This window comes from Siphateles boraxobius, unplaced genomic scaffold (genome assembly GCF_051911475.1).
Source record: "Siphateles boraxobius isolate OS27281-9 unplaced genomic scaffold, OSU_SipBor_1 46, whole genome shotgun sequence".
Taxonomy (NCBI): domain Eukaryota; kingdom Metazoa; phylum Chordata; class Actinopteri; order Cypriniformes; family Leuciscidae; genus Siphateles; species Siphateles boraxobius.
This window is the reverse complement of record NW_027509097.1, coordinates 17,862,819-17,887,659: the sequence shown is the minus strand read 5'-3', so window position 1 is coordinate 17,887,659 and position 24,841 is coordinate 17,862,819. Positions and strand designations below refer to the sequence as shown.

General features: G+C 36.5%; 1 protein-coding gene across 5 annotated transcripts in view; it reads left to right on the top strand.

Annotated features, from left to right (window-relative positions):
* rnls (renalase, FAD-dependent amine oxidase) overlaps positions 1-24,841 on the top strand; it is an 89,078-nt gene that overhangs the window by 44,521 nt on the left and 19,716 nt on the right. For all 5 annotated transcript variants that reach the window (XM_077201220.1, XM_077201219.1, XM_077201217.1 and 2 more), the window contains one exon: positions 10,503-10,678. In XM_077201220.1, the coding sequence (XP_077057335.1) occupies positions 10,503-10,678 (176 nt within the window). The remainder of the gene's footprint in view (positions 1-10,502; positions 10,679-24,841) is intronic.

Here is a 24,841-nt window from a genome sequence, read left to right as displayed (position 1 = left end):
TGGGCTTTGACTAAACTTGAATGAGTTTTTGTACATGAAGCCACCCCAGACTATACGAATACAAATAACAATACAAATAAACAAATAATATACAGATGCAGCATTTATGTCGTTTTCACTCATAACTTCATGAAACATGCTCCGATCGTGGAAAGTGGCACATCATTATTTACTGCAGATCGCTATTAAAAAGAGCCCAAACTCACCATAATCTGTCATTTAGATCTGAAGATATACTCTCATGGACTTATAACACATAAAACTCCACAGGCACACATTTAGCTATGTAAAATCAAATGTAGCTTTCACGTGGCGTTTACGCTTGTAACTTCATGAAACATTCACAGATTGTAGAAACTGGCATTACAAAAAAATCATAACTTACAGTGGATGCTCCTGATTGAGTCCAAAATCAACATAATCCATTGCGTCGATCACGAGATATTCCTCACGGAGGAATAACAACAATTTTAAAAATGTCTTCCGGGTGTCAAGGGCTAAACAAAAAAGCTACCTTGGATCCAAATGCTGTAACTTTTGATTACTTTATGGTACCTCCACAAAATTTGATCCAGATGCAGCTCTTCCTCCTATACCGTAGTTCCTTCCTGAGTTATTGCATGTCAAATAAGAAAGATATGTAAAATTTCCTTGGAGCACACTTTTTGTTGTTGTTGTCTTTTATTAGCAGTTTCCCAGCATGAGAATGTCCAAATGTAATGATTTTGATGATACCTACATTTACATGAAATGATACCTACATTTGGACTCTGCTTGCTATAGTTTTGGAGTCATGAGTCTTTACTTTTGTGTGTCACTTTGAAAAAAAAACCTCTAAAAATGCCTTCAGGGTTTAAAGGTTTAATGAGGAAAAAAAGGAATGTAAGTTTAATTCATATGCAAGTTATTTTCTGTCAGGCAGTACATGCAGTTTCCTATTCACCCTGTGAACTTTGTGACAAGCTCTGCCCCCACCAAGAAATAAGTGACTCAACCAGCAGGCACAATGCCAGCCCTCTACCCACGCTTCATGACCTCTCTATCTCTCTCATGCACAGTCACATTCTGGCACATGCACACTTACAAATAAACACTCAAACTCTTTTTTTCTCTCTCTCTCGCCCTCTCACCCTCGGCTTCTCCTTTTCCCCTCCTCTCTGCCTGGCACTGTGCCATACACGTATATAGTCTGACTGCTCTGCAAACGGAAAAAGACCATGTCTCTGTGTTTCAGCCCTGTTCTGATATGCATAATGGTCAGCCAAAGTCAACCTAGATTGGTTAGAACAATAATTTCAGCTATTATCTCTTCAGATACTTTGTTCTTTTTACAAAAACAATTCTCCATAATAGTGAAGGTAATCCTTCCATCAATCCTGCCATAAATTTGGCTGATTTGAAGTGAAATGAAAAAGTTATGTGGTGATCTCTTTTAGGTTTAGCTGAAATGCTTGTAAACTCTTACATAAGCAAGTGAATACCACTGAAAAAATGACTTCCTCTTTCCCTCACTTGAACCATGCCAGCGTTGTAGCTAATATCTGAAACCTTTTCCTACATCCTCAAACAGCATGTTCTCATGGTTTATGTTCTCTTATTTATTGCTTTTTCATATTTGTATTTAAATGGTTTTAAGAAATAAGAAAATTAACAAAATAAACTAGTAAGCCATTTTAACACAATCAAAAGCCTAATTAACCCTCTGGTGGTCTTCACGTGGCGGTCAAAAATGACCAAAATTTTTTTTAATTGAATGTACTATAATTTAGTTCGATAATGTTTTTTATTTAATATTTTCTATTTGTAGGCGATTTTATGGTGCTAAATTATATTTATGCTGTAGTTATTATAATCCATTTATTCACTTTATGAGCATAGACCTGAAAATAAAATTTCCAACTTAAACTGTCGTAAATCTTGAATGCTTTAGAGCACAGACTTAAGTTTGATCTTATTTTAAAGATGACATTGTATGGAAGCTTGTTTCCGCCACAGAATGAAAAATAAAAAACGTAATTGCGACTTTTTATCTCACAATTCTGACTTTATTTCTCCGAATTGCGAGATATAAAGTCAGAATTGCGTGAAATAAAGTTGCAATTGCGTGTTACAAAGTCAGAATTGCGAGATATAAAGTCAGAATTGTGAGATATAAAGTCGCAATTGCGTGTTATAAAGTCAGAATTGTGAGATATAAACTACTCTGAGGGGGAAAAAGTCCGTTTTTTTTCACCCCATAGAATTTGACTTTATAACTCGCAATTGCGACTTTATATCTCACAATTCTGAGAAAATATGTCAGAATTGCGAGATATAAACTCGCAATTATGTGTTATAAAGTCAGAATTGCGTGATATAAAGTCGGAATTGCAAGAAAAAAAGTCAGAATTCTTAGTTTTCTCTCTCGCAATTCTGACTTTATAACACGCAATTGCGACTTTATATCACGCAATTCTGACTTTATATCTCGCAATTCTGACTTTATAACACGCAATTGCGACTTTATATCACGCAATTCTGACTTTATATCTCGCAATTCTGACGTTATAACACGAAATTGCGACTTTATTTCACACAATTCTGACTTTTTATCTCGCAATTCTGAGAAATAAAGTCAGAATTGCGAGATGTAAACTCGCAATTGTGAGGAAAAAAAGTCAGAATTGTGAGATAAAAAGTCGCTATTATTATTGTTTATTTATTTAGTGCCGGTGCCGGAAGCAAGCTTCCATAACACTGGGCAAATTATTACTGAAGTGGAAAAAGTTTTTAAAAAGTGAACTTTTTTTTTTAAAAAAGTGCAAAGTTATAGAATTTTTCATTTATTGTCATGAAAAATGCACAAAAATACTATTTTAAATTTTTATATCAAATATATATTTTCAAAAACACGTTTTATTCTAAAACCTCAAGAAAATCAAAGCCATAAATCTAAACAAGTTCCAAATTTGAGCTTGATATCTTAAAAAAATTAGCTTTCAGTAAGATTTTGTTTGAGTGCATTACTAAAAGCTTCCACTAGATGAAATTCATCTCCCATTAATTTCCAATGCGGTCATTTTTGATTGTGAGTAGCTCAAGTCTGACTTTTTTTCCCAGGACTATTTAACCTTTGTGAATCATCGCCATGATTTTTGTTGTTGTTGTTGTACACATAGCCAAAAGTGGCAAAACCTTTACCAAGTTTCATACAATTCCGATTAAAAAAAACAACAAAAAAAACACGTATTATTTTTAGGTTAAAAATGACAGAAGAACAGAGGGTTAAGTAAACACAAATAAATGAGTTACAAATAAATTAAATTAAATGTAAATAATTAGTCGTAAAAAACAGTTTAAATTTTTTTTTTCAAAGAAATTAATACTTTTATTCAGCAAATGATGCACTAAATTGATCAAAATTGACATAAAAAACTTCTACATTAACAAAAAAATATATATTTAAAGGGGTGGTAAAATGCCCTTTTCACAAGATGTAAAATAAATCTCTGATGTCCCCAGAGTGTGTGTGTGAAGTTTTAGCACAAAATACCCCACAGATATTTTTATATAGCATGTTAAAGGACAAGTTTGGCATTTTACACTTGAAGAGCAACATGCAGGTTGAATTTATATTCTGAATTAATACTTTAAATTGTCTGCTATGGCATTTTAAAAACACATATGTAGAAATTACTAATGAAATCTCATTTGATATTGAGATTTTGATGAAAATGTACTAGGCTCTGGAATACGCCTTTCCCGCTATAGCAGGTGTCTCCAACCTTTTTTCATTTGAGAGCTACTTTTTAAAAAATATAGTGGCCGAGAGCTACTCATGTAGGCTAATACAATACTTAAATCTCTTAAATAATGTCTCATAACTGTCATATTAACAACTATCTAAACTGTTTTAGACCTAAAAGAGTTTTTGTAGGCCTATAAATGTCACCCTTAAATGTCAGAGAAAAGAACAGAATCAGAGATTAATTTTTTTAAAGAAAATTGTACTTTGCATATTATACTATAAAAACACATAATTATAGTTGATTTTATAGTGCATCTTAACTAGAGATGAAATGGCCTGAAAATTTCATTTCATGATTATAGTGACCAAAATGATCAGTTATCACAGAATCCTGTTCAAAAAGTACTAATACTACACAATAAAATCCATTCACCAAGGTTTATGTCGAAAACCAGCAAATAACAAATATAATTAGAATTCATTTGCACTTTTTGTTTACATAAACAAAATAACAACATTAAAAATAATGGTCAGATTTTAAAGGAGTGTCTTGCGACATGTTATCTACTAACATGTAGCCTACAAGTTCAAATAAAGTTTTGACAAAAAAAAGATTTATAAAAAGCTCGCATATTTCAGCCATTAAATCATTTTTATAAAAAGAATGAGTCAAAAAAGATAAATTACTGACGTTCACAATGGACATTAACTTATCTTTCATTATTAATAGTAAAATCCGGTCCGATTTTCCCGTGGCGTCTGTCATTGCTATGCAACCATGCACTGTGCTCTCCACAATGACAAAGAAGTTTTAGTAGCTAATGGATTTTTCATCTTGCTGCGCATGGAAAAAATGAGCGCGTCGCTATAATTATGAGCTTCCTACATTTGAAATAACGAACTTGAGCGCGCAAAAGATGCGGTATGTGAACTACCTCCAATCAGGCCACGAGCTACTGGTAGCTCGCGAGCGACGTGTTGGAGACCCCTGCCATAGACCATTGGCAACCGCAATGCGTGCTCCACAGATGAGGCATACAGCTTTATCTTTAACGTTAGTGAAGAGGAATTCTGTCTCCCACTCCTCGTTAAAATAATAAGTCTTCTTTTTTGCATGACCTGCATCCTCAGCCATAATTAATCTTTTTTTTATTTTTTATAGTTCAATTTATCTTATGTATAAATTTATCGGTCTGCCCGCGACCACCTCAACTCACTTAAGTTACGTTACGTTTTTTTTTTAAACGTGCTCGACGTGCAGATTCTAAATATTTTAAATTATTTTATTATTTTATTAGGTTTTAATGGTATATGAAATGTTACCATTAGTTATTTTCTCATTTTATGCCATCATCATAAATAATAATAAAAAAAAACTAAATGAAAGACAATTCAGGCTATTTTTAGAACGTGCTCGGCGGGCGACTCAGAGACTCCATGCGGGCTACCAGGTGCCCGCGGGCACCATGTTGGAGACCACTGCGCTATAGCAACGCGTCATATGACGTAGGCCGAGGTAAATAAAAGAGCTCGCGGTCAGCTTTCTCATTGTAGGGTGTTGGTGTAGTTAGAGCAGTATTGAGATACAGAAAGTTTTAGATCGAGTTTTAGAGAAGCCATAATGGTAAATTATTGTGTTTGTGCTAGTTGCACGAATTTCAGCCTGTCAGGACATCGTGTCCATCATTTTCCTTCTAGGAAAAACAAGGCTTTTCGGTCTTGGGTGCGTTTTGTGCAGGTGAAGAGAGCAGCCTTCACTGCCGCGTTTGTGGCACACATTTCACTCCGGAGAATTATCGACCTGGAGATTTGATGGGATTTCGGAGAAAGGACCACGTGAGGATGGTTACTGATGCTGTTCCCTCGGTGCACTCGATGGAATCAAGTCCACCGTCAAAGTTTACACCGGATTTTGGCGCTTCCTAATCTGTCCCTCTCCTGCAGGCAAAACCGCGTACTGGACTTTTATACAGATATGACTGTTATGCGCTTTTCCACTGCATGGTACGCCACGGCTCCCTTTAAATGGTATCACTAACTGCAGTTGAAAAGCAAACCGAGCTAAAGATGAGTCGTACAACGCAGTGGAAAAGCGAAGCGAGCAGAACCGTACTGAGCCGTACCATGCAATGGAAAAGCGCCATTAGACTGTTGCTATTGTAGCTTAGGTATTGTCATTATTAATTTGTTGTTATGGCATGGTATTTAGTCAATGTAGATAGTGCTAAACAGCTTGGATGGACTGCATAATCACTGTCAGCGTAGAATATGAGAAGACAAAACGTTGCTGGCTTAAATTAAGACTAAATGGATGTTTAATCAAGAACAAGGTCGAACGTGTGTTTGCTAAAGCAGATTTGTTGCAAAACACCAAGGTACTAGCCATACAGTAGATGAACCAGCGTTAGCCGCGGTGCTAACTTACATGAACTCACCAAGTCACTTGCCCTATTCGCCACTGGTTTTCTTGACACCACAACTCTACTTCTCTCCTCTGCCCATTGTTCCTCCCCCTGACTACTATCTCGCCTAGGAGGCTAATAATTATAGGCCTGTGGGCCATCATAAGCATGTTCGTCCACATCGGAGAACTCGGTTTCTTCATTCGAATCCATTGTAATCTGAGCTTGAACTTGACCAGACTCCCTCGCCGATCGTCACTTCCGGTTAGTGCTTTACAGACTCGGAAGTTATTTTATCACAATTTATCTCAAAATATTGTTAATGGCTAAATATATATTACTCCAGTTAAGAAAATCTAGTTGTTCTATCATCAACATACACTATGCTATATAGGGGTGTCCAACCTGCATGTTGCTCTTTAAAACCCTGTTTTGGAAAGCATCTTTTGCAGCGATTTTTGTGTGAGCATATCAGTGAACAACCCAGACCACTCGGTGAGTTTCACGTATTTGTAAGCTAAAGTTTAATGCGTTTTATGAATGATTCTTCCAGTGCCCAATGAAACCATTGTGGAGGTGGGGGGGTGCTAACAGAAACCGAAAATTCTCGGGACAGCAGCATTTGTTCAAATTTCAATCTTAACCGTTCTATTTCATCAGAAACAATCTTAAAACAGGGCTTTAAGCGTAAAATACCGAACTTGTCCTTTAAAGTTGTCACTTTTTGAGGGTTAGCAAAAACGCACACGTTTTGTGCCTGGCCCTTTAAATGCAAATGAGCTGCCTCAGAGGGCGGGGTTTCAAGAGCTCTTGTGTGTTAGCAGCTGCGATTACCTCGCAGACACACTAAAATGACAGAAAGTGTTCTGCCTTTAATCTTAAAACAGAGTCATACAAAGATGGAGAGACTCAAGAAGAAGTGACAACATGTAGAATGCAACAGGACGTCTCTGAATGGTTAGTTGATGAATTTATGTTGCTGATGTGGAGTTAACAATCTTCAATTAGCATATTCTGTCATGATAATCTATAAATATAGATCTATATAATATAGGAACTGTTGTGAGATGCACACAGAGTGACTTTTTATTGCATGTGAAATGAAGGATGCTAAAGTTTGAGCTGACTCACAAATGTACTCTTATACAACAACTTTTCCTCTTCTCAACATGGACTGCGTGTCCCGGAAGCGGGGTTTATGTACATTTTAGGGTTGGTGATGTCACTAACCCGGGAGGAATGTCGTGTAAAAATATATATATTTTTTATATATAACTATATATATATATATATATATATATATATATATATATATATATATATATATATAACTAGGTATATAACTATGAGGGCACAATCTAGTATTTCATGACCTGGAATTTTGGACAAGAATTTATATCTATCCATTTTCTTCTGTTATTTATCCAACAGAGGCACTTGATTCCTCACAAGTACCTCCTCTATTCACACAGTCTGTTACCTGTGGTGGTATTGACTTAAACCAGCTTTTTCCTATAGACTTTTCACAATTGAAAAATGTGAAGTTGACCCTGGGTCATTCTTAACTTTATCTCAAACTTTATTCTCTTGTACTGTTCTTTATCCTGGGTAGTCTAGTTTCAACATTTCAGACTGAAAACTGTAAACTGGGTTATTTATTGCATATTTTTGAGGATAATAATCATATTGATTACGCAAATACAACATTCAACGACTTTGTTTTAATAACTTCTTGTCCATCTATGGAAATGTTGTCATGTAATTTTGTTGTCTGACGTCTTCTGAAACTCATCAAAAACTAGCCTTATCTGCAGTTTAAAAAGACTTAAACTCACTGTTAAATGTAGTGTGAAAAGCCCTGTTTGGATGATATTAGTCATAAACTAATCTTAATCATTTGTTATTCATCAAGGGTTTTAACCACAACTTTATTTTCAGGCGTACTTGATTTATTTATTAGCCCAATATTATTTAAGGACCAGGCATGGGTATAGCATGTGGATGTGATTTGCTTGACTTTTTCCACATTTATGCCAGTGGTCATGATTTAAATGGCTCATCGTTCTCTGTTGGTCCATAAAACTTTACTGAACAGAATAGATCTTAAGTATAAAGCCCCTCCTCACAGGTGATCATAAACTCAATCTGTTACCATGTGAATCTGCCAGAGGCTTTAATATTAAGCTTTAGCTAGTCTCTGCGGTCTTATTCAGACCCAGCCCTCGTTCCTCAAGCATTGATCAACAATGGCTTTCAGCATCTTTATCCTACTTTGAGTCATTGGGCCAAATCACTCCAGCTGCTCAAACACAAGCCGATGTTTATGGAGCCCAATAAAGCATGATTTCCTCCAATCATATTAAATATGTGTTTTAAAACAGTGTTATTAGAGAAATGACTACACTATGTGCAAGGCTGATATATCAGGCCTGTTCTCAGTCATGGGTCATGTCTCTGCCGATGAGATCGGCCCGTAAAGTATTAGATCATGGAGTTTGTTGTGCCCATAGATGAGGCACTAGGAAACCATCGTCTGGAGAAGAGGCTGCTGAGTTCTGTTACTTAACACTACTCACAGTAACTTGTTATGACTAACAAATAAAGTTGGTCATGTTATATGTGCAGTGTATATGCAACAGCTAGCTTGACTTGTTAAAGAGATACATTTTACAAAAATGAAACTTTGCCATCATTTACTCATCCTCATGTTATTCCAAACCTGTATGAATAGAAAAAGATACACTATATTGCCAAAAGTTTTGGGACGTCAGCCTTTACATGCACATGAACTTTAATGACATCCCATTCTTAATCCATAGGGCTTAATATGGAGTTGGCCCACCCTTTGCAGCTATAACAGCTTCAACTCTGCTGGGAAGGCTTTCCACAAAGGTTTCGGAGTGTGTTTATGGGAATTTTTGACCATTCTTCTAGAAGCTCATTTGTGAGGTCCGGCACTGATGTTGGACGAAAAGGCCTGGCTCACAGTCTCCGCTCTAATTCATCCCAAAGGTGTTCTATCGGGTTGAGGTCAGGACTCTGTGCAGGCCAGTCAAGTTCCTCCACACCACACTCACTCATCTATGACTTTATGGACCTTGCTTTGTGTACTTCTGCGCACGCATGTTGGAACAGGAAGAGGCCATCCCCAAACTGGTCCCACAAAGTTGGGAGCATGAAATTGTCCAAAATGTATTGGTATGCTGAAGCATTAAGAGTTCCTTTTACTGGAACGAAGGGGCCAAGCCCAACCCCTGAAAAACAACCCCACACCGTAATCCCATTCTCCTGGCAACTGGCAAACCCTGAGTCGTCCATCGGATTGTCAGACAGAGAATTGTGATTCGTCACTCCAGAGAACACGTCTCCACTGGACTCTAGAGCAGTGCTATACGTGCTATACACTGCATCCGATACTTTGCACTGCACTTGGTGATGTAAGGCTTGGATGCAGCTGCTCGGCCATGGAAGGCCATGGAAACCCATTCCATGAAGCTCTCTACGCACTGTTCTTGAGCTAATCTGAAGGCCACACGTAGTTTGGAGGTCTGTAGCTATTGAATCTGCAGAAAGTTGGCGACTTCTGCGCACTGTGCACCTCAGCATGCGCTGACCCCGCTCTGTGATTTTTTACATGGCCTACCATTTCGTGGTTGAGTTGCTGTTGTTCCCAACTGCTTATTGCACAGGTGGCAACATATCACGGTACCACAGTTGAATTCACTGAGCACCTGAGAACGACCCATTCTTTCACAAATGTATGTAGAAGCAGTCTGCATGCATTGCCTAGGTGTTTGATTTTGTACAACTGTGGCCATGGAAGTGATTGGAACACCTGAATTCATTGAGTTGGAAGGGTGTCCCAATACTTTTGGTAATATAGTCTATATTGAAACGTGTGTCTGTGTTTTTTGTTAATGTAATCCAGTGTTGTTAATTTCCCACTGACTTTCATTATTTTGTGTTACACAGAAGAATTAAAGACATAGATGATTGGAATGACATAAGGGTGAGTAAATGATGACCGAATGTTCTGTTTTTGGTGCAGTGTCCCTTTAAAACTTGCATCACGTTATGTCAAAGACATCCTCCGGTTGAGGTTCTCTATGACATGCAAAATGTATTTTAAAAAAGCATACATTTTTTTATAAAGAATAAACTGTTTATGGCATTTCTAGCCTGTTGTGTTGCTTTTCTGCTGCTGTCTTTGTTGTTTATCTCACCATCATTTCTTCCTCTGTTTGAAATTTCCATACTTAACTTTTTGCTGTCCTCCTCTCACTGTTGCACACAATGTAGGATCTGTGAATTAGGTAGTTCATGACTTAAGCAGGCACATGTGAGCCTGATGATTATCTGTGTATCATTGGCAGCATCGAAGGACTGTGGACCTTCTGTGGTGGTCCACACTAGTGTGCCCTTTGGCATCCAGCACCTGGAGGAGGAAAAGAATGTGGTACAGCCCATCATCCTGGAAGAGCTGGAAAAGGTGATGCCAGAGCTTCCTGAACCTGACAGCATCAAGTGTCAGAAATGGAGGTACTCACAGGTGAGAGGACATTAATCTCTGTGTGAAAATTTGACTAAGAAACTGAAATGAACAAAATGAAGAAAAAAAAAAAAATATATATATATATATATATATATATATATATTGTTTTTTATTATATAAATAATTACTTTTATTCAGTAAATTGGTCAAAAAGGGCAGTATATTTTTCATATATTTTTAATGATACAAACTATTTCTATTTCAAATAAATGCTGTTGTTTTGAACTTTCTATTCATCAAATAATCCTGAAAAAACTATATTGTGGTTTTCACAAAAATATTAAGCAGCACCAACTGTTTTCAACATTGATAATAATAGGATTTTGTTCTTGAGCACCAAATATATATATATATAATCAAATAAAAACTGTTGTTTTAAATTGTAATATTTCACAACTGTACTTTCAAAAACTTTTGGTAGTGGTAATAGGAGTGCAATTAATAGTTAATTGTTATGAGTGTTAGAATGTTTTCCATACTTGACAACTATTTGGTCTGAAACAGAATTCACTGTAAACTTTGATGGTAGATAGTTAGATAGATAGTTAATCTTAAACTGAGCCACTGAATACACTGATATATATATATAGTCATTTTTTATTATCCCCCGTTCCATCTCATCATGGGCCAGTCCTTTATAATTCATATATAGTTCATTATTTTTATATATCATTTTTATTTAATCTAATTTCTTTTTAATCTAAGTTATTTTATCCCTACATTTTGAATTTTTTGGAGAAAAATAGAAAGGCTCCACTCTAATCTGTGTAATCATATATAGCAAGAGTGAAATGGAGATGTTTTGGCTTATTCAGGCAAGTGCTACTAATAAAAGCCTCCCTGCTATACAGCAAAAGACATACATTTTTAATAAAGCCAGGCTGATGGCTTCTTCAAACCTCACTACTGAATGGAGAGAATTTTCTGCACTGCAAAGAATACTACTGGATAGCTATTTTTTTCTGTTTTCCATTAAAAATGTATCTATATGTCCTTAAAACAAGATTTACTTGAGAAGCAAAAATGCATAAGATATTGACTTATTTTCAGAAATTAAAACTTTGACAAAAAGTTATTTAAGCATAAACCTTACTACATTTTGTTCGATAATAAACCTAATTTATGATACATTCTCTGTTTTATTATCTTGCAATTTCTGACATTCTCTAATAAATTAGAAGTAGATGATGAATAAAAATATACATATTACTGGAAAACAGACAAAATACAGTTTAAGAAAAAAGTAGTGTAGAGTCTTGGTAGATTCACACACAGAAATCCATACTCTCCCCCCACTCACTTGTCTCACACACTCACACACAATCTTACAGTAGTACTTTATGCATTCACACACTGTGTGGGACTGCGCCCTTTCTCGCACAGTTGCATTCTCTCTCTCACACACACACAGACATTTTCTTTCAAAGCCCCCACACTCTCAGCTCCTCTGTGACATGCTGCGTTGGGCCTCAGTTTGAGGTCAGAGGACATAGAACATCTGTGTGGGATCGCTGAGCTCGCTGAGTGCCAGAGAGTGGGCCAAGGCCCGTTTAGACTGCACAGGCGGGAACACAACGCTTACTCACACACACACACACACACACCTGTGCACGTGCCAGTTCCCAGTCAAACACACAGAAGGCATGGAGCAGGAGTCGGTCTTACAGTCATTTGCCACATCACCGTTTGCTGAGCATAAACCGGCTGCACACATTTGCACTCACCACATGTCAAAGTCATTGACTCCACCGGACTCTAATGGCTGGAAAGAGACTTCATGAGTCATGACTTTCAATCTACTAAATGTAAATGTAGATGCTTTTTGCAACCGGCACTACACTGTTTGAGCGTAGAACATGTGCATTCCTTTTGTTATCACTCATGCTTAATAATGCATAACTTCAATTCATAATTAAAAGGTATGATGGGGTCTAGGTGTATCATTAATTTCATTAAAAATAATTCAAATGAATGTGTAGGATTAAGGGCTGTCAATTGAATGTTGATTTGGTGTAATTATTATTATTTATTTTTTTATTATTCAATAATGTATGCAATTAATCATGCTTCTTGGCCTGACCTGTCTATAATAAACATCATATCTAAAGACCTTATACAGAAAAGTTTGAACATTAAGTGGCGAGCTTACATAATATGTATTTTTTTTGCAATGCATACTTCTGTTTATGAAGGTGAGGGCATGTCACACAACATGTCCATGTTTGATTCAGCTTAATTTGCTGTCTACCAAGTGACAACTGATTGGACCCACAGCCTTGAACGCCATCAAATAAATTACAAACCTTTTCTTTTCCCTTTTAAATTTGATAAGCTTATTTTTTTTCCTATTGTAAATGGGTTATTATAAATTTAGCAGACGTTTGCATTTAGGATTCAGAACAGACGTGCGCATGAGTATTTCAAAACTTAATGGTATATGTGGCAAATGCTGGTTAAAGTTCTGCAACTTGCTGCAACAAATTAATAGTTCACTTTAAAATACAAATGCTGTCATCATTACATAATTTACCTCAAGTTGTTTCAAACTTGTATGAATTTCTGTATTCTGCTGAACACAAAAGAAGATATTTTGTAGAATATCGGTAACAGTTGATGTACCCCATTGACTTCCATAGTATTTTTTTTTGTTGCAACGCAACGGGCCCTGCAGTTTGATGCACCAAAGTTCCGAAATGCTGGAACTTTAATATCTGAATGTACACCAGAGGAACGTTGGGGTGAAGCAGATTTAAGGAGGTTAAGGATTTCAGCCCTACTTACATCAGCGTACCTCTGAAATAAACCAAACCATTTGTTCTTGGCCATGTTTCAGGCCAAACGTTTATCAATTGATTTACACACAGATTACCATTTAAAGATACAAGAGGGGAGGGGGAGTTTGGACAGAATGATGATAGCGTTCGGTCGGTAAGATGCCTAGTGAAAGCCCCAGGAAATGGATACTATTTCCTTGGCTCTAGTGCATTGCACCTTGATGTTTATCTGGCGGAGGTTTGGGGCCGGCTGAAGCCTTTGTAATTGGCCGTGCAGGGAATGTGTTTACTCTCAGTAGTCATTTACATGCTGCATTTCTACGTTTAAACATTGTGCAGAGACGCCATTCTAGCTGTGGCTCCTTTGGAGTTATCTGTAAATGTGGATCAGATTTACAGTGAGGACATGTATCATTTACTGCTGACTGTAGAATACATACATCATTTTAATGAACCATAGAGGCAGTTTATAAAGAAGTTCAACCCAGATATTTAGTTTGCTGTGCAACATGTCTGTCCTCTGTAAATATTAATATATAAAAACTACACAGTTACAGCACACCCAACATATACAGAGCAGCCACAAAACATCTGTCGATCGCTTTTTAAAAACATCTTACTTTCTAAAACTACATTTCAATGGCTTAACTTTCAAAATCTTTTTAAAGCTTTTCAAAACTTTTTTGCTTTAAAGTAGGGCTTTGAAAAACTTTGTTTTTCTAGTTATAACCGGGGTCACACATACCATTTGCTCTTTAGAACCCACAACCCACAGAGACAGCGAGTATCATCCAAATTCTGCTCATTTTACCATTAAGTCTATTCTTGACTCTGGTTGACCCAATGAAGGCGCCTACACTGCTATTAAAAGCTCTATATTTAACCAAATATATTAACAGCCCTTTTCCTCCCTCATCTCTTGTGAGAATGTTCATTATGAGGAAACAAAATCTGCAGTACAACCAGTAGGGATGGCTTGATACCACTTTTTCATGTCCAAAACCAATACCGCAATATTGTGCAGTGTATCTGCCTTTACCAATACCAATCCTATTCCTGTACACTTTTTTTTCTTGATCAGTTTAGAATTTCTGTACCTCACTAACTACTCATTACTTCATTAAAAATATATTTTGTCAAATTTTGGTCGATTCACCCTACCACCCACCTGCAAAAATTATTTGGTTCTACCTAAATCACATGGGCTAAATTATATATTTGGACATCAAAATGACGAAAATCACCAAAAGGTCATGATTTTAGAAATTTGAGAATTATAATTTTGTACAGTACCTCCTAATAATTGTGGATTTAATTATCAAAGGTAAAGTTATACTTTGGCTAAAAAAAAAACCTGAGGGGGCACAACTGGCGCAACCTTCTTTTAAATGCCTTTACTGTCTGCATTAAATATGGATGGACAGTCTGTCCACCCTCATATCTTATTCAAACTGCCATTCAAAAGTTTGGGATCGGTAAGATTTTACATTTTTTTAAAAGAAGTCTCTTATGCTCACCAAGACTGCATTTATTTGAATAAAAATACAAAAATGAAATAGTTATATTGTTAAATATTATGAAAATCAAGTCTTCAGTGTCACATGATCCTTCAGAAATCAATCTAATATGCCAATTTGATCCTCAAATTATTATTATCAATGTTGAAAACAGTTGTGTACAATTTTTTCGATGAATATAAAGTTCTAATTAATTTATATGAAATATAATCTTTTGTAGCATTATAAATGTCTTTACTGTCACTTTTGATCAATTAAAATTCAACCTTGTTGAATATAGATTTATTTTTTGAATGGTAGTGTATAATGTTACAAAAGCTTTCTATTTCAGATAAAAGCTGTTCTTTTGATCTTTATATTCTTGAGCAGCAAATCAGCATATTAGATTGATTGACTGGAGTATTGATGCTAAAAATTCAGCTTTGCATCACAGGAATAAATTACATTTTTAAATATTTTCAAATAGAAAACAGTTATTTTAAATTGTAATAATATTTCACAATATTACTTTTTATTTTTATCAAATAAATGCAGCCTTCTCTCAAAAAAATATTTAACCCCGAAAGTTAAAACTTATGTATTTCAATTGGATGTCAATTTTCCATCCAATTTAATCACATAAATCCAACGTAAAAGGTTAACATTTTATTTAAGCTTCACGGTCATGTTCAGGTGACGTGAATTAATTAAATAATTGTTATGTGAACAGATGAACTGCGATTTAAGATTGTGTATTAAATAAACTTTACTCATTTCAAATAAATTGTTGTTACTTGCTTTGTATAACTATCTTACATTTCCTTAATTCTATTGAATAAACGGTCAAAAACGTTAAATTTTCAAACATTTATTGTGTGCAATTGCTCGAAACATCCAGTCTCACAAAAGAAACCAAAAAATCGAAGCAGGACATAATACAGCACTTTACAAGTTAATGCAACCATTTTAGTTTTATGCATCTTCCCAAACTGTACTTTCTGTGGTTATTACTCATGTTACACTTTTTAGTTTTAAACCTGTGTGCCAAGTAACAGAGATCCGAATTTCAACAGCAAACTTTTTTTATTCCACATTTTCAAGGTAAACATTTTGCATAGTCATAATCACTGCATAGTACAGTAATCAATTTGTGCTTTCTTCTGATCTGGAACACGAATGTAAATACCCATCTTCCTAAATAGTTGTTAGAACAAATAAACAACCAGGACACTTAGATAAAAAATAATACAAAATTGAAACACGAATGTAGTACCCCCAAAAAATTTAAACACTAATGTAATTAGCACCCATCTTCCTAAGTAGTTGTTAGAAAAAAATAAAACAATCAGGTCACTGATTAAAAATGTACACAAATTTTAAACACAAAAGTTAAGTAACCTTGAAGGGATAGTTCACCCAAAAATTAAAATTCTGTCAGTATTTAACGTTACTCTCCCTCATGTTGTTCCAACCCCATAAGACCTTCATTCAACTTCGGAACACAAAATAAGATATTTTTGATGAAATCTGAGAGCTGGCTCACTCCTTTTTTTTTAATAAAACAGTCTCTGCGCTGCTGCAAAACGAGTCATCAGATAAGTTCCTGGACTGAGTCACAAGGGCTAACATCTCTCTTGTCAGAGTATCAGAGCTACAAAAGCAGGAATGATGCATTAGCTGCAGTCTCTTGCATGCTGGAGTTAGTGTCATCAGTCCGTCAACAAATTCCTTTCAGGGGATCCCTGTCTTAAAAGTTGAAAGTTTTCAATCTCCCTTCAGTTGTTGGAAACATCTAGGCAAGAAGTGAATGTCCTATTCACTGAAAATTTTTAATTTTAAGTGCCTGAACCCTTTGGGAAAAGCTTGCTGCCATCCAAATTCATCAGTACCTTTTGAAAGAATTCAAACGTGAATTTGAGACTTTGGAGGGTAGCTTAAGTTGAGAGCGTAGATCAGTCCGAACAGCATTACCAACCCAAAGGAAACACTTTTTAAGTGCTGTAGCAGCTGCACACCCTCTATCACTACTCCAACATCCTCTGGCTCGTCCTCAGCACCAGCACCTTCTTTACGGGTCACAAAAAGCCCCAGAGTGCTCTCAGAAATTCCTCTCTCAGCTTCTTCAGAATTGCAGTCCTAAGCCAAAACAAAAAACAAACAATCAAAAAACTTTTTTTTAAATTATATAAATAATTAACACCTTGTTCAGTTTCACTGAAATATTGGTAACATACAGGCTGGCAATATGTTTAGGTCATTACAAAAAACATATACAAACCTCAAATGCCTTGACGAGTGTAGTAATGTCCTCATTCGAAGTACACATACAGACTTTCTATGACACAGTCTCGTTTGATGTGTATGTCATCATAGGGCTGGATGATTAATCGAAAAATAATCGAAACCGAAATTCAGAGCCTACAACCGACGTAATTTTACCATGTCGGTTATTTCGGTTTTTTAATCCTATTAACATTTCCGCCCACTGTGTGTTAATGTACTTTCCCCTTAAAACATAATACCGCGTGTGCAGAGCCGGATTATCCATAAGGGCACTTGGGCCAGTGCCCAGGGGCACTAACCATTCACAACCACTAGGGGGGCACTGCATGACACAAGCTTTAAAAATATTTTTCGTAAATTGTTATATTATTAACTTGAAATTCTTGAAAGACCATACATAACTCATTTATGAACACTAATTTAACAACAATAATAATAATAAAATATAGCTGCGAGCAGCGATTACAGGCCCAAGCCGGTGGCACCGCAACCCCGGTGCCTTTAGTTACCTAAAGGCACCGGGGTGGCGATACCGCCGGCTTTAGCCCTTCATCGCTGCTCGCAGCTATATTTATATATATATATATATAAAAAGCCGGTGGCACCGCCACCCTGGTGCCTTCAGGGTTATTGTGCACGACGTGACACAAAATATCTGCTGGCTATCTGCCGAACGGCTCTGGTAGTTCCGCTTCAGCACTGATGATGTTGTAGAAATAGTGCGCTCTGGTTGGTCTGGATTATTCGGGATTTTTTATTTTATACAGAAATAAGTTATTTATAATTCAGATGAGAATAAAGTTAGTGTTGATTAAAATGAAGGAAAACAAATATATTGATCTGAAATATAGCACATTAATTTTAAATTTATTTAGGTTCAATTACCAAACATACAATCTTAATTTAATTAAAAGCAAACAATACATTTAAAAGATATGGGTTGTATGCACTTTTTTTTTTAATAAAAAAAGATATATATCCAAAAAACAAGGCCTTAAAGGGTTAAACTCTTGTCACTGTAACAGACACAATCTCTCTCTCTCTCTCTCACACACACACACACACACACACACACACACACACACACACACACACACACGTCAAGTCACTTCCATTTTAGATGCAATATTGAATAAGCAGAAAATTCGGATTTTCTGCTCTGAAAATATAAATAAGCATAAAAATTGAATAAGCACTTTTAATATTCTAAACAGAATAAGCACTAGTTGCTAATGAATAAGTACTAGTACTTAATGGAATAGATACTAGTATCTAAAAAATAAGTACTAGTAGCATGAAAATAGAGACTAGTAGGTTAAAATGATAAAATGTTAAAACGGCTTGCCATATTGGCTCAGAGAGAGAGAGAGAGAAAATGACCTTTTAGATACTAGTACCTATTAATAGATACTAGTATTTATTCAATAAATACTAGTACTAAGTCATTAGATACTAGTACCTATTAAATAGATACCAGTACTTATTCATTAGCTACTAATACGTATTCAAAAGAATATCTAAAGAATAAGCACTAGTATCTAAAGAATAGGCACTAGTACTAAAGAATAAGCACTAGTCGCTAATGAATAAGTACTAGTACTTAATGGAATAGATACTAGTATCTAAAAAATAAGTACTAGAAGCATGAAAATAGAGACTAGTAGGTTAAAATGATTAAATGTTAAAACGGCTTGCCATATTGGCTCAGAGAGAGAGAGAGAGAGAGAGAGAGAAAATGACCATATTCAAACCAAAATATCTGACTTCCTCTTGGTCTGAGCTAATGACAGTTAATTAGAAAGTTGTCCGGCTTGATCTGAACAATATGCGTACCGAGTTTTATGATTGTAGGTAAAACTATAAAACTAACCCCCCCACTTTTGTCAAAAGGTGGCGCTACTGAGTCCCTGCACCACGCCCGTTTCTGAAACTTTGCACATGTCTACTGGCTAATAAATGTGATCTGTCTGTCGAGTTTCATGCAATTTCAAGCAATTTCAGGCATGCTAAGAGTCTCAAAAGCATCCAAAAAGAATTTTAAAGTTTTATGCGTTGCCACGGCAACAGTATCAAAGATATCAATAATCCTTTCACAGGTCTACATCTGCCGTGTATTTACAATAAACAGATGAAGTTTGAAGCAAATCGGGTTAAAATAAGAGGGTGATTTCAAAGCATTTTGAAAGTGACACACTTCCTGCTGCCAGTTGGTGGCGCTATAACTTTGACTCACAATAGTCACATCCATGTGATCGGCCTCTTACAACGAACACACTGCTGAAGTTTCATTAAGATCAGGTAATGTATGCTGAAGTTATAACACACTTCCTGTTTCACGTTTCTCGCCATAAATTCGTTTCCTCGCCACGGCCCAACCGTTCGAGATATCAAAAATCCCCTGGCAATTTTTTCATCCTCAATGTCTTGACTTCATGCTGACCGAGTTTCGTGGCATTTCTTTGAATTCTCTAGAAGAAGTACTTTAAATTCCATTGCATGCGTTTTACAAACAACCCTAAATAGCCGACTTCCTGTTGGGCTGGGGTAAAAAGTAAGAGCATGAAGTATATATGAACCGATGAGATCTATATGTGTACCGAGTTTCATATTATTACATGCAAGCGTGTTTGATTTATGGACCAAGTTTTCGGACCCCGTTCCAGGGGGCGCTGTCGAGCCCCCCTGCCACGCCCGGGTACCACCTTCAGCCCGGCCCTGATGGCCGCGGGTTCTGACCTGTGTGCAAAGTTTCAAGAGTTTTCGTGCACGTTAAGAGCCCCAAAAGTGCCAGAATAGTCGTTAGAATAATAATAATAATAATAATAATAATAATAATAATAATCCTTAGGAAAACAATAGGGCCTTCGCCTTTTCAAGGCTTGGGCCCTAATAATCCTTAGGAAAACAATAGGGCCTTCGCCTTTTCAAGGCTTGGGCCCTAATTAGAAATAAATAAAGATTACATGACCACTATCACTCCCCCCTCCCCAATCTGTCAGAGTTGACTTGGTCCACAACAAGTACGCGCAAATGTGTCATTTTATTTAACGGCTACAGAAAATAAATCTAAATCCAAAATTGACAGACGTCAATTGAGTGGTTTTGCAAAAAGAAAGTTAAAGAAAGACAAGGACGCTAGACGTTTAGCTACAATTCAAAATGTTCCAGGGATCGAACGTTTTTTTTGTGAGAACATCACTAGTTTTTTGTGAGAACATCACGGGAATTGGGATCACTAGCAGCGCTGAGTTTGACGAAGCCGGAGCTAACTGCGGAGACGGTAACAAAGAAATGGACTTTGGGGATGTAGTTGACACCTTTGCTTGCGCAAAATCAAGGAAGAAGCAGTTCTGCTAAACTTCATACATGAAAATGTTTTACCAGATTTAGTGCTACACCTATTGTCTCTTATTTGTTCCCCACTAAATAGTGGGGTTTTTTTCACTAAATGTTCAGATTTTATAAAATGTTTGTGCACTTGTGATTTTTCTAAATTTTACTGCTGAGTTACCCACTAATCTAGTTTATAATAGAAGTTTTGTCATAGATTATGATCATATTTTTTTGATTACTTGTTTTTCTTTATAATGAAGTTCTCTGTAGTAAGTAGATTGTGTTTAACACACAAAAGAGTGATTATCAGTTCAACACACAGAGTTATAGAAATTCGACTTGATTATTATTTTTTTTTTTTAACTGCGCTGGTAAAATTATTAGCTAACGCTACGAGGCCATACTATTTTTGACTCATGGCTGAAGTTAAGTTTCTCCAGCTCTCCCCAGGTTGGCAAAAAAATGTTTTGAGGTGTAGTGCCCAGGGGCACCACACTGTCTTCATTCAGCCCTACGCGTGTGTAGTCACGTAACTCCGCCCCGTCCAGTCTGCGACATTGAAGCAACATGAGCCCCTTTCACACAGCGCGTTGATCACGGGAAATTGCCAGAACAAACACCTTCTGTGTGAACGCAAACAGGACCCGGGATTGATGCCAGGTTGGGGACATAGTATTAGTAACATTGCCATGTTCAGTCCCGGAACGCGCGCTGTGTGAACAAAAGCCATAATCAATGCCGTGTCTAATGATGGCGCTAAGCCTGGATCGTTCGTCAGCGTGAAACGGTTCGTAATGCGCTAGTTTATGATCGAATCAGAGAAAAAAAATGCACAAGCGTGGTTTCTCGAGAGAAATCGCAGCTCATGAGCAAACTATAGACACAGCTGGGACATGTTACGTGTCTTTGCGGGTTGTGTGTGTCTGTGTGAACGCACTCTGTTGATTCCGGAAAATCACTGGCAGTGTAAATGAACCAAAGTCAAACGAACCCGGGTCAAATCCCGGACCACTTTTTCCGTGTATTTTCCGGAATCTCTGTGTGAAAGGGAACTCAAACAATGAGTCAACTCAGCAACAGGAGCCGCTTGTACCAAAGAAACACGCGAAAAAAGAGAGAGACTGACAAACGCCCAGCAACGCGTGCCTCCACGCCACAAAGCAGGTTTCGATAACACAAGCATATTGCTACACAATATGAAAAGGATTATTTTTTTTAGTTTTATACAATTTATATTTTACTTTTAAGATGGCAATATTTACAATAATTAATTTTGTTTACAAAAATAACTATTTTCTACATTTGTAGGAAACTTTCTTTTTACATTAAAACTTAATTACTTTTTTATAAGACGTTTTTATTTCAAGCATTGTATGCTTTGTTTGATTCAATTGTTTGAAATATTTAATAAGTAAGCATTAAAAGCTATCTGTGTGTTTCCTTATTTTAGAATCACAAAGATAGGATTATGCATTCTTTCATTAAAAAAAATAACCGTGAACATATTTACAGTATAAGCCTTGCCAGTGACACATGAGAAAGATTTTTTTTAAATAATCGTTCAATAATCGTAATCGTGGTAACCTGTTCGATTAATCGCGATTATAATTTTAGCCAAAATCGTGAAGCCCTATGTCATTACACTGAAAATTATGACAATATAAAAATCACTGATTATATTATATTTTATATATTATTATATATATTTTATACAATATCTGTAATTAGTTATAAAAAAAAGAAATGCAGTTTACCACACCTTTTCTGCAATTGCCATGACCAGAGCCAGAAATGTTGAAATAGTGTCACATCGATAAGGACTCTGAAATAGCAAAGACATAGTTTTATTTTTTGGTAATGAAATTACAACTCCGCATTAAAAAAGAAAGCATGTTCAACTTCATGGAATCCTATAAACCTTTCCATGTAGATAACTTTCATACGCGGTCGATTAAGTATGTTTGTGCAACATTTTGGCATATTCAAAGTATTTTTCAAGCAAAGTAAACTGTAAGCCTAACTTACGTCGAGATGACTAGTTGTGACTAAAAATGACGCACATATAACTTAGTCAGTCGACCAGGCCTATATCTTAAAATGATCAAAGTCTCAAATATTTTTTAAGATATTAGTTTTAACTAAATCCTATACAATTGTAGCTGTATATAACCTTCATTTAGGCCTAGGTTGCAGTACGTTCGATTGACTGTGTTTGTGGCTTTGGCCAAAGTTTTGGCATTACAAAGTAAGATGCACGTCGACATCACGGAGCCGTTATCAAAAATCATACGCTAGGTAATCTAACTTAACTAAATTCAAAAATGATGCACATAGTCATTCGACAATAAATGTTACTCTTTATATAAATGGAAAGGCCGAAAAAGTTAATTCGTCTGAAGTGCAGTCACGGCAAAAATAAGATATTTATTAAATCCGATCAATTCAATTATAAAAATAGTTGATGTTGAAGTCTTAATCATTTATAAATATCGAAAATATCTTACCTTGTCGAATATTCCACATCTGTTCACGCAAATCGCTGACTTGTATCGCGCCTCCAACGACTCGACTTGCCTTAAAGACCATGTTGCAGGTTAACCACCACTGTCGATTAATGGGTACATACAACACTCAAGACATGTATATCATTTTTGAAATGTCTGAAAAATGGTCTTAAAAAACAGTTTTTTACGTTTTTGGTAGTAACAGGTTTTTTTACGCAATTCGGTGATGACGTCACGTTGGGGAGAAGTGGAGGAAAGGTAGCCTCAGTCTAGTATATGGCGACTGACTGGGATGAGGAAGAGGTGGCAAGAGCCAACATGTATGATGGCCCGCAGCTGTATAATTTCGAACCTGCCAGATGTGAGAGGGCAAATGAGGAATTGCCAAGAACTGATGGCCGTTAAAGCCAATTAAATTCATGGTCCGAGGAGAATGAGTGGAGAGTTGGTGAAGTGTCCTGGTGAGTTGCTATCATTTAGCAACGCAGCAATGAGCACTGGAGCTAGTCTACGAGCAGCAGTGCACAATAACGACACATATTTTTTTTACTGTCATTGAATAGCACAGAGTGAAAAATCTGTCTTTTTATCAAGTGGCAGTGATTATGATGTTAGTTCAGATAAGTACCGGTAACCTTTGTCATAGTGTCGTAGTACTGGTAAACTTTGTCTTTGTCATCTAGAAATAGAAGGCATCATGCTAGCTATATGGGCGTGGTGTGTTCACACTGAACGCGAATTTAATTATTTGCGCGAGTAGATTACATACAAAGTCAATGCAAAGACGCAAATAGACACATCATTCGCGCCGGGCGTCGCAAATTGGGCGACGCGTTTGCCGCGAATGTCTTCCGCACAAGTTGAAAAATGTGAACTCGAGCAAATGTTCAAGCGTCTAACTAGACGCGTATTTGACGCTCTATTCGCGTTCAGTGTGAACACACCATAAGCGTTTATCTCTTCCTCCGGTGAAAATATTGTTGCAAACGTAGCCGCCGTGTGTCTGTCGCTGTGTTTTGGCAGGTGCTTGTGTGGGCGGTATAGAGAGAGATAGTCAGACAGCCAGATAGCATAACGTTAGCATAGATAACTAGCAGCCAGATAGATAAATAGATAGTAGGTAGATTGACAACGTAGAGTTGGTCGCACGTCAGAGGCGCCTGCGCCATGGGATGTGCAGTTGCCGCATATACTAGCCTATCTATATATATCTGTCTGTCTATCTATATATCTAGTCTATATATCTATCTATATCTATGTATTTATCTATTTAATTTATCTATAATCTGCCATCTGAATAATCTCGTCTACTACTCGTCTCTCTCTAGTCACTCTCAATGCTCTCAAGGCGGTCTTTGGTAAATTATCTCCCCAAGGTGACGTAATGCAATGCATTGTGGGGGAAAGGAGAATCGTTGCAAACCGCTGTAAGATAGTACCTACTTTTTCGTATTGTATTCCGTTTTGTGATACCCAACAACATAAAATACAATGGATAAGTGTTTAAATGTTTATTACCAACAAGCAAATTGCACAAATTCGTTGAAAAATTAACCCTGCAACATGGCCTTTTAAGTTCAGGTTTTTTTCTTCTTCTTTTTTCCTCTTCATTCTAGTGCGCATGCGCAACATTGCATTTGTCACTTATGGTAGCAAATCAAGTATAGTGTATGTAATTTGATCAGTTTGGATTTGGATCCATTACATTCATGTTGTGTACGAGTAATTCGCAACAATAATGGTTATTTTATACATTTTTAAATATATTTT